This window comes from Bactrocera latifrons, unplaced genomic scaffold (genome assembly GCF_001853355.1).
Source record: "Bactrocera latifrons isolate USDA-ARS-PBARC rearing strain unplaced genomic scaffold, ASM185335v1 scaffold_81, whole genome shotgun sequence".
NCBI classification, from domain to species: Eukaryota; Metazoa; Arthropoda; class Insecta; order Diptera; family Tephritidae; genus Bactrocera; species Bactrocera latifrons.
The window spans coordinates 493,242-503,854 of record NW_017537501.1 but is presented as its reverse complement, the minus strand read 5'-3'; the positions used below and the strand labels follow the sequence as shown (position 1 = coordinate 503,854).

Genomic DNA, 10,613 nt, shown 5'->3' with positions numbered 1-10,613 from the left:
TACATTTGATACTATTCTTTAATTTTCATCCTAACTTTATACGAGAAAATCAGTTAGAAGTTCTCACCGCTCACATTCTAGATTTTGGAATGCATTAAATATGAATTTCTTTAAAGTAATTATTATATATTTAAATTTAGAAGTAGCAGGTCTAACCTGTTTAACCGAAATTTAGAAGCAAATTCAATCAAAGACTATTTTTTAGTCTAGTTATAAATATAGTTATTATAGGATATAGACAATAACAATATATTGACCGCATGTTTGACATATGTGAAGCTAATATTTGCAACAGTTTCTCGGTTTATTTTTGGGTTAAAATTCAACCCTACATTTTTATACCAGTATAGAACAGAAAATGAAAAATCAAAAAACATTTTCTTCTTGACTTAGAATCTCACAAAATTTTCACGCCATAGGTTTGCTTTCAAATTACAAAAAAATACAAAAACGCATAAATAATTTATTGTTTTCAAAATTCCCAATATTCCACAACATTTTCGCTAATAAAAACTCAAAATTACCAAAAACCTAAACTATTTTGCATAAAATATTTAAAAAAATTCGCAAAAAAATCGTTAAAAATAATAATAGAGAAAAATGTCCAGAAAACTTACACCAACAACGCTGCAGAGGGAGTCGAAACAAAGTTGGAAGAGTTCGAAGTCGTCGAACCCATCGAAATCAACTAWTAACAGCAAGACAAAAGTGAAAATGGCTATTGAAAAACCGGACAAACCCGAAAAAAATACGAAAAGGGTAAACGATGTTATGGAAGCAAAAGTTGAACCCGAAACCGAAACACCAAAACCGCTGCAGCGAGTAACGAGCGCAGATACCGTAAACGGCAAGGAAGAGCACGACGAYAAAGAGACGAAAAAATGTTTTGACGATTGGAAAGAGTTTTATTTGCAAATTTATGGCACAATCAAAAGCAAATCTGATCTGATTATAGCCTTCACGCATTATATACTCATGAAGAATGGTTTCCGATGTCTGGGACTGGGTGATGATGTATGTACGTTATAATGTTTGTATGYAGATATAAAAATATTGCTGCATTTTCAACGACAGCGCACCTATTCCGAKGATGAAGTGGGCACAATCTACATGCCCGAGGGCTGGAGTCAATTTTCGAAATATTCCTTGCGTTACATATACAATCGCATGCTGTACATACTTATAGGCGTACATTTGGACCATCGTTTGTTGATCAATTTCCTAAATACACGCACAAATGTGGTGACGAATATAACGGTGTTTCCGGAAATAACTGTGCGCGCCACTTGTGGTGGCAGCATCAATGTGCTGATACCTTTTCCGGAGAAACTCGCACAAAGTTTGTATAGTAATTTAATACAAACGGTGAGTATTTTCGATACTAAATGTTTATACTCGTAATACTAATGTTTATTGGGAGAAGGGCTGAAACAAGAATATTTTAAATCGCGAACTATTTAAAGAATTTGTATGAAAATAATGTCTAATCCCTAGACAAAATATAAAGACGGGTGTGTGTCTCCGCTAATTTATGCCCAAAGATAGGCAACGTTTTTCTTCAAATTTTTTGCCTACATTAAGGCTGAATTCTTATTTTATTTACGAACTGTAAAAGTTACAAGAAGAAATATAACAACAAACCTAATGAACAATTCTTTGCAGTTTACCGATATGCAAGCATGTGATCGGCCGCCGAAAATACTATCACGCACGAAGCAGCAAAGTAATCCTTGGGATGAGCTCGCAGCGCGACGCAGCAAAGATGTCTATCCCATATTGGAAGAGGATAATATTTCGGAGATTGAGGAAAGTCAAGAAGTACAAACGCTGGACGGACAAGCGCAGAAACATGCCAGCTGGGCGGACGGAAAACCTCAAGCAGCAAGTAAATTGTTTCCAATTATTTATGCACTTTAATTTCGCATATCCCTAGACATCGGAGTAATGAATTCGCTGAAAACCARACTGGATGAAACTGTGGAGCCGGTGAAGGACGCCATTGTTAGCTATGTGGAGGCTATGGTTAACAATTGGTTTTCTCTGTATGGCAACGAGATAATGAAAAGCGGCAAATTAGCTATACAAGATTTGGCCGATCAACGTCAAATGATTGAAAAATATATGAACTTCGCCAAACCAGTTGCCGAACCGAAGAGCGGTTTCGTCATCTACAATACGAAGGTCACGTTGGACGATAGCAAGCAGATATTCTTGCGTGATACTGTCGAGAAAAGTAAATTAGACTTGAAAGTTGCTTCGAATGTAAACGCCGAACTGAAAAAATCGTTGACTGAAACGGCGCATGTATCGAAACTGCCGAATGTAAAGGAAGAACACACAAATAATCCGAAACCAACAAACGCGATTGAAGCAACTCTAGTGACAGAGGCATCTAGAGTTAAAACTCGAAATTATTATARGAACATACGCCCGAAAATCGATTCAGGTATAAGAAGTGATAAAACTATGATAAGTCCACCGCAACAGAGAGCGAAGAAAACGGCAGAAGTGCCAGAGACTGCCGAACGAAATACACATAATTCCACAAATATTCATACAGAGCCTAAAGTGGTTACTGTTTTGAAAMCGGCACTTAAGAAAGTGAGACCTCAGGTAATAAGWGGCATTCRGACAGAAAAAGATATTAAGAAGGCKTATAAAGCATATGWGTTGGAGACCGCTAAGCGAAATACTGCAAATAATCGCGGAAAAGGGGTTAGTATTGGCACTAGTTTAGTTAAGAGGAATCGCTATGCAAGTTAGCAACGAATTGAAATTTCTTCTCATACTCTTTAACGCTCTACTTTGTTTTGGATTGCATGCTTTGCTAGATAGTTAGCTTTGTTCGCGTATCCTGGTGTTGTTGCCTACATTTAGGATGAATTTTACTTGTTTGAAGTATTGTTGCCTACATTTAGGATTAATTTTATTTTCGATCTATGGAAGTTATGAGAAATTGAATAGAGACAACAGTTTTCAACCGCATTCAATCGATATTAAACCCTCGAAGCAATTGTTATATGAGCAAATAAAATTCTGACTCTTCTTCACGAAAAGTGCTTTTACTTTCCGGTTTGCAACTCGTATCACTTCATTATTTTTAAAGAAAAAGAGACAAAATTGTAAAGGGAATTCAGACACTAAGCTCCTAGGCCCAGGTAGCAAGTCCACGATTTTTTTTAAACACGGTTGGTGTTTTGACATGCAATATACTAGAACCAAAAAAAAAAACATTATTTGATTAGTTTATCTAATCCTCATTTCGGAAAACCCACTAAGAATTGAGGACAAATATTTTCTACTTAAAGATATACGATATCGTATACTATATATARAGAGAAGGAGACTAGGTAGTTTCGAAGAACTTCCACTACCTGAACTTTTCATTGACTCTTATCGGCTATGCAGGTCAAAAGTAAGGCTATCTTTAGACGACAGTGAATAATCTGCTTGCTTCATATAGTTCAATACTTGTCTAAAATAAATTTCAAGAAATATTTATTTCCATTAGTTACACATGTTTTTTACTTTCATTTAGGGCACGAGCATAAATTCATCGCAGCAAAATTCCCAAATAAATGTCGATGGAAAATTAAAAAATAAACGTTTCAAGCACAAAGCAACGCCAGCTTCAAAAAACTTCAAAAACAATGCCGCCAAGTCTTCAATCTCGAACAGCATTGACACAACGGAGTCGCAAGTGAAGCTCAACCGCTCGAGTCCAATAAAAAAGATACGCTTCAATCTACTCAAAACCAATGAAACACCGTCTTATCTCTCGAGTCTCTGGCCAAGTACATACAAAAGTTTAGAGAATCTACTGAAGAGTTCATTCCCATTTCGCGAGCAACCGCGTGAACCCGGTGGCAGCACGGATCCAAAGGAGTTGTTAAACAAATATGATTTAAAGAACGATTTAGATGGTATAATCTATAGTAAAGACACAAACGACCKCGCCGAAACGGAAAATAAGCCCAACAAGGAATGTATTTATGATTTAGATAAGGATGGAGAGAATCTAAAAGCTACTTCTAACCTACTGCAAACGATAGAAGAGCATTTCGCTGAGCAAATTGAAGCGAAGCGTTTGGAACTACTGGAAATGGTAAGGCGAAGAGATCTGCCTGGCATCATGGATAACAACGAAGATGCAGAGTTGAAGAACAACTTCTTGAATGCGGAGCATGAGGAGGATGTGGGCTGTTTTGTACAACCGGCCGATGAATGGGCGCAATGGGAGTTCAAAAAGAGACTGAAAGAAATAAGAGAAAAAGAAGTGTTGAATGCGCTTAACAATAARAAAGTAAATTTCAATGAGTGATAAAAATGTGTAAAATTTAAGSGAATAAAAAAATATGTGCAACGGAACGAAAAGAATGGTTCAATATAATATTTTTTAAGTGAAAACAAAATAAAAAAAACTTTTAAAAAAAACCTTTAAAAACAAATTCCATATAAATACCATAGGCTTGGAAAATAGTCCATATCGAATTTCGTTGARAYATATTGTCAAATAAAAAGTGTTCCATACTTGGGATCCCYGCAAAACTAATACGACTATGTCAGCAGATGTTGAGAAATAACAAATGCTCCGTTAGGTTTCAGACAAGGAAATTCCCTATCGTGTGACCTATTAAATCTATTGCTTTATATTGAATAAAGACAAGTATTGGCAGTTGTCGAATTTCAATCCGAAATACACCAATCTAAAAGGAGTTCAAAAGAAAAGGACGCCGAAAAAGACCGAAACTACTGAAATGAAGTGAAAGAARCCCGCTAGTAAACCTTAGTCCCAAAATTGGTACAGAACTTGTCCACCACTTTSTATTAGTTAGAGAGTAGAGCCCAAAAGAATTGGGTCTATCACTATATTCGTAAAGTTTTTCTCTCAACTTTGGAACCCGCATAGTAGTCACAAGGGGCAAGATCTGGGCTTTAAGGCGTGTAARGCGAAACTTCCCAGCCGTTGTCTTTCAAATAGGTTTTTTACCCATTTTGCAAGACGTGGTGAAGCGCTTTCATCATGAAAAATTATTTCTTCGTGCCTACTCGAAAAGTTTGTGCATATTTCGGCAATCGTACTCTTCAATTTAAGGATTTGTGGTCGGAAGTGTGCCCCATTAAGGGTTTCAACTGGTTTGAGATGCTCTTAATACAGCACACCTCTTTGATCCCACAAAATAAAGGGAATTATCACTTTGCCGTTCATTTAGCTGGTTGACGTGACTTCTTTCAATGTGTCTTGGCTTCGATTCATATGRTACTCAATTTCCTTGCATTCGCATGTATCCGACTGTTCTTAAACGTTTTGAAATTGCTGCTTGAGTGAAAGATTTAGCGAGCTCACTAGTAAATCTTTTCACGAACTGGTTACAGATCTGGTCGTATTCGTACTAGTTACTTTTAAGTCCGAAAGCAGTAATTAAAAAAATTAACAGATTTTTTAACATCGTTGAAGACGAAAATTAAATTTTTCCAACTATTTTATTTATTAATATAGTTGAAATCCCATATAAGGGAATAATCAGAAACGAAGTTTTTTTAACCAGAAGGTCGCATTACAAAATATAATAATATAAACAAAATAAATAAAAACAAATACTCGCATTAAGCATAACAAACATGTGYCAACGAATTTCTGCCAAACCGCCAGCAAACCCGAGCGGCATGTTACTTTAAAACTTGCTACACAGGCAGCCATACTCACACACACACATTATCTATATTTCTCTCACTCTCATCCGGCCGCCACAWAGCGTTGTTACTGTCAACTTTCTGCTACTACCACTGACACTATGTAAATGCTTGTAAAGTTGATAAGTGCAGCTTTGCGAATGTCAGAACGCGATGACATTGCAGAATTTTGTTAAAAAGAATTGACGCTGAGTGGCAAAAAAGTTTCCATGTTATGTGTCGCAAAGTTTCTGTTCCAACGGACACAGACAGCACAAACAAATGTGTTGCTGYGAATTGATGTTTGGTTGAGTGTGTATGTGTGTATATGTCTGAGCTGGTTTCGAGTGACATTTTCAAAGCCAAACATTTAAAAAGTATTCAGCTGAGTTCCAGACTGTCAGCGCCGAATTTGACACAATACTTTAGAGACGAAAACGCTGAGTAGAGGCAAAAGCCGCAACAATTGTTGATAACGATTGTTAAATAAATTATTTCAAATGTGTTTCTTTAAATTTTTATTTGCTTTAGAAATTAAATTTAMTGTTTATGAATGTCAAAATGCAATTAGTGTAATTGGCGCCGCGACGCGAGTATATTTCATAGCTGAGCGAGGAATGAAAGTCGAATTTAAATTAAAAGTCGATCATTTTTTGAAAAAAAAACTCGTTGTAAAACTAAAGAATACTAATTTTACTAGCAAATTCTTTTGAAATTAATATCTCATTTTTAAGTTGGTTTCTCATAGCATGAGTACCTAGACTCACTGTAGTTAACAGAGATCCTCTTGTAAAAGAGGACTCCGAAAATTGTTTGCAAAAAGTTGGGGAYACCAAAATGAAGCGTCGGAGAATCTACTTGTATATATTGTCTATTATATTATATATTTAAGCGATCAGCGTGACGAGCTAGCCATTTCAGTCCATTCATGTCGTTCAGACTATCCGTCCACCGTTTGTATACACGAGAAGTAGTCCCTCAGTTTTTGAGATATCCAACTAAAATATTGCACACGTCCGTTTCTCYCCAAGAAGTTACTCATATATCGGAACCACCGAAATCGTATCATTGTAACATATAGCTGTCATACAAACTGACCGATCTATATCYAGTACTTGTATGGAAAATTTTTCTATTTTACAAAATATCTCCATGAAATACATATGTTATAGGTAACTGTCCAAACCTTCGCTACAATTTTCGAGCAAATTACACWGATCGGATCACTATAGCCTCTAGCTGTCATACAAACTGACCGATCAAAGTTAAGTCCTTCTAAGRAAAACTTTTTGATTTCACGAGATAACTTCACCAAATTTGGCAGAAATTATTACCAAACGCAAGGCTACAATCTCCGAGAAAATTGTTCAGATCGGACTACTATTGCATATAGCTCGCGTACAAACTGACCCATCAAAAGCAAGATAAGGATATTTTTTACACTTTTATGCTGTGAGAAATGCATATATAAAGGCTATAAAATCTTCATTGTGGCCGAGTTTAAGATTTTTGATGATTTTATTATTTTTTTTATAAACTCAAACATCTTTAATCAAACTTGAGAGAGCGAAATTCTATAGCCACTTCATTATTCTCATGAAAACGTAATAAAGTTCGAACTTTTTAGGACTCTAGAGTGRCCAACTACACGATAATCATATTTGGATTGTTCTTTTTCATTTCTTAAAAGCCCCTTTGGAATATTTCAATAATAATTACCCATACTGAACCAGCCTTCGTATAATATGAACTAAATTACAGCCTTTTCCTAAGAAGTGCACATTAACAAAATTAATATAAAAATAATATTTGATTTTGTATACAGCTACATATTTACACTTGCGAAGAAATTCGTTTAAAAGCCATTACCACACTGTATATATGAGTACGTAACCCCAAATCGAAAGTTGAGCTTTAATGCAGTCAATAGTGCCATGGCGTATACGTAACATGCAAATGCAAAACTTTACAAAATTAAGCATTTATACCAACATATGCCATATTTTATGCAAAATTACATACACCCTCACTGATTTACCCACAAAGTACACATTCATAATTTAGACAGTAGCACTGCCAACTGATTTCGAGGGAGAGTTCACAAATTTCCAACTCAGTGGCGGAAGTAAATATTTGGAATTCAGACGTCATGCTGACACTGTAACCGCACTTTCAAAGCACACACATGCGCATACAAAGTCATATGTGTGTATATAATTAACAGTATTAACACGCAGAATACATATATAAGCAAAATCAATTACGCTCCAAACCGCATTGCTGCCACAGTTGTGTTTGGCATAATAAACAAAGTTGGTGTTAAAATAAATATACAAACGGAGTATTTAGCAACTTGTACTTATTTACACACATGTAATATTTATGCATATGTGGTATATTGAAATACACATTTTCGAAATTATTTATAGAGGGTCTTATACATATACATATATGCGCTTWATATTTTCATTCATGTTAKATGGCTGCAATCTGTGAAAGAGACRATTTGTTCGGATTTGTTACGTAGTACTGGACATTTTGAGAGAAATATTATTTTGGCAGAGTTTAATTACTTTGAGGAATAAAATTTGCATAAACTGATCTAAATATTGTATATTGGAAAAATTAACAAAATTTAATTAACAAAATTGAGAAAGAAATTGAATTTGATTTCAAAAACTGCATTTTATGGGAGAGAATTTCTGGAATCTATCTACTATTTTCAGCTTCACTCATAGAAGGGAATAAAGAGTTTCAGAGGTAGAGTGYTAAAGCGTGCTCGTATGAATTTTTTAACAATCGCTTCCCAAAACTTCAAACGCAACTCTCTGGAAACGCTTTAAAAGTCTTTGGATCTCTTGTGTAACCGAATTGCAAAGAGTTTTAACASCCATGTGCAACGTTCACAAAACTTGAAAAATGTGTGGTTAAAGCAATAAGTGTAATAAAATAACCAAACAAATTCCATAAGCTATGTTGGCAAGCTGAAAAAAGCCAATAGCAAGCTTTCAAGCGCGAAAAGCAAAMGACGCCACAATAAAATGTACGCTGCAGTTAGCACTCAAGCTTCAAATTGTGTAAAAGAATTTCTTCGCGACCAATGTCTTGAGATTTTTAGGAAAGACAAAAAAAAGAAAAACGCAAAAATCAGTTCAGCAGAACGTCTTCATCTTCGTCAACATTTGMGCTTTTGCCTTTTCAATATTTATATGCTTTATTTATTTTTGCGAAATATTGCACTGTTCCGCGCAAACTTTTGCACCTTGTCATCGACGAATGCGCACTTTAAGCAGCTTTGSGACAAGTCGCACTGTCACAGTAGTAAAACTTATGCAAYTCTTGCCGCTRCGACGGAGATTAGTTGAAGCCAGTRCTTTTGTCGGTTTTACAGTTGACACTGTGGCTAACTTTATTGGAAAGCTAAATTCTTGGCGACATTTCAATGCAATCTTCTTTTATTTCCGTTTGCATTCGCACGCTTGTCACTTCCGGCAGTTAATTGATTACAGAGAAAGAGAAAAAAGGAAAGTGAAAAATAGAAGATACATACTATATGTATTGTATATGGATTTACTGCTTAAAAATGTGGATTTATCATAAATTTTATTTWAAAAAAATCTTTATTTTATTTTGAAGAGTTAGTAGAATGTGGCAACCTTTACATTTACATTTATACTACAAAATGACTGTATTATTGAATATGTACTATCACTTTAAATCCAGTATTGTGTTATTTACTTTTTTGAAGCTAATTGGCAACCCTTTGTGAAAAAATATTTCAAATTTTTAAAGTTTGTCGTCTTCAGAATTTTTTGTGTTGCATTTTTTTTATTTTAAGCAGTTGTTATATGTTTCACTATTAAAAAATTTTCGAAAATTTTTTCACTTGGTATTCATAAATTTATTTTCAAGCTAGCTGGCAACTCTTTTTAGCTAATTTCTTTAAATATAAGGTGTTTGTGTGGTGTAGACCTTTAGTTGTTTCTGTAAATATATTAAATTTGACATAAAGTTAAGAAAATTTTTTTTAATAATATGGCAACTCTTTCAAACATATATTCATAAATAGCTTTTCTTTAATATTTTCAACTGCTTTTCTAAAGGTATACATGCATAAATATTCACATGAGTGTATATAATTATGCAACAAGCTATAAATATCTCTTATTAAACGAGAAAATTCATCGTAATTTTCTCTGTATGGCAACTTTTTAATTAATTTATTATTATTTAATTTGTTACGTAAATTTACAAAAGAGGTACAACATTGCTTTTTTATGAACAGATGGCAACCTTACTGAAAAAATGTTGATTGATTTTTTTTTAAATTATTTTATTTGGTTATTTAAATATACTTAAGAGATAAATATATTAAATTTAATTTTTGATATGAGCAGATGGCAACCTTACCAAAAACTTTACTTGCATTTTTTTAAAATTATTTTATACATATATTTGGTTACTGACCAAACTATACTGACTGGTACGTAAACAAAAATATATAAATTCTTATTTTAATTTTTTATTTAAACAGCTGGCAACCTTACTAAAATATTTTACTAGCAATTTCTTCAAAACTATTTTATAGAGATAAAAATTTTAATTTTTCTTTTGGGTAAACAGATGGCAATCTCATTTTTTTGCGTTTTATTAATAATAATTTAATTTGATTACTTAAATGTACGTTAGAGTTAAAAATATTAATTTTTTTATTTAAATATATGGCAACCTTATTAAACAATGTTGACTCGCATTTTTTGGTTAATTATTTTATTTAATTAATTAATTGTTTGCTAGAGCTAAAAATATTAAATTTTATTTTCATATATGAACAGATGGCAACCCTATTAAAAATGTCTAGCAATTTTTTTGAAATTATTTTATTACACTTGATTACTTAGATGTAAGTAAGAGATACAATTTTTACATACATATACATA

At 33.7% G+C, this 10,613-nt stretch overlaps 1 protein-coding gene across 2 annotated transcripts; it reads left to right on the top strand.

Annotated features, from left to right (window-relative positions):
- The first annotated feature begins 425 nt into the window (after positions 1-425).
- Positions 426-4,363, top strand: LOC108976910. 2 transcript variants are annotated; one of them, XM_018946336.1, is made up of 5 exons: positions 426-1,014; positions 1,075-1,365; positions 1,663-1,885; positions 1,934-2,613; positions 3,539-4,363. In XM_018946336.1, the coding sequence occupies exons 1-5, from the start codon at positions 601-603 to the stop codon at positions 4,319-4,321; spliced, it is 2,391 nt and encodes a 796-aa protein (XP_018801881.1). In that variant the 5' UTR covers positions 426-600; the 3' UTR covers positions 4,322-4,363. The 2 variants fall into 2 exon arrangements, with proteins under 2 accessions (XP_018801881.1, XP_018801880.1); XM_018946335.1 differs by having other exon boundaries at positions 1,934-2,715.
- Positions 4,364-10,613: the final 6,250 nt, after the last annotated feature.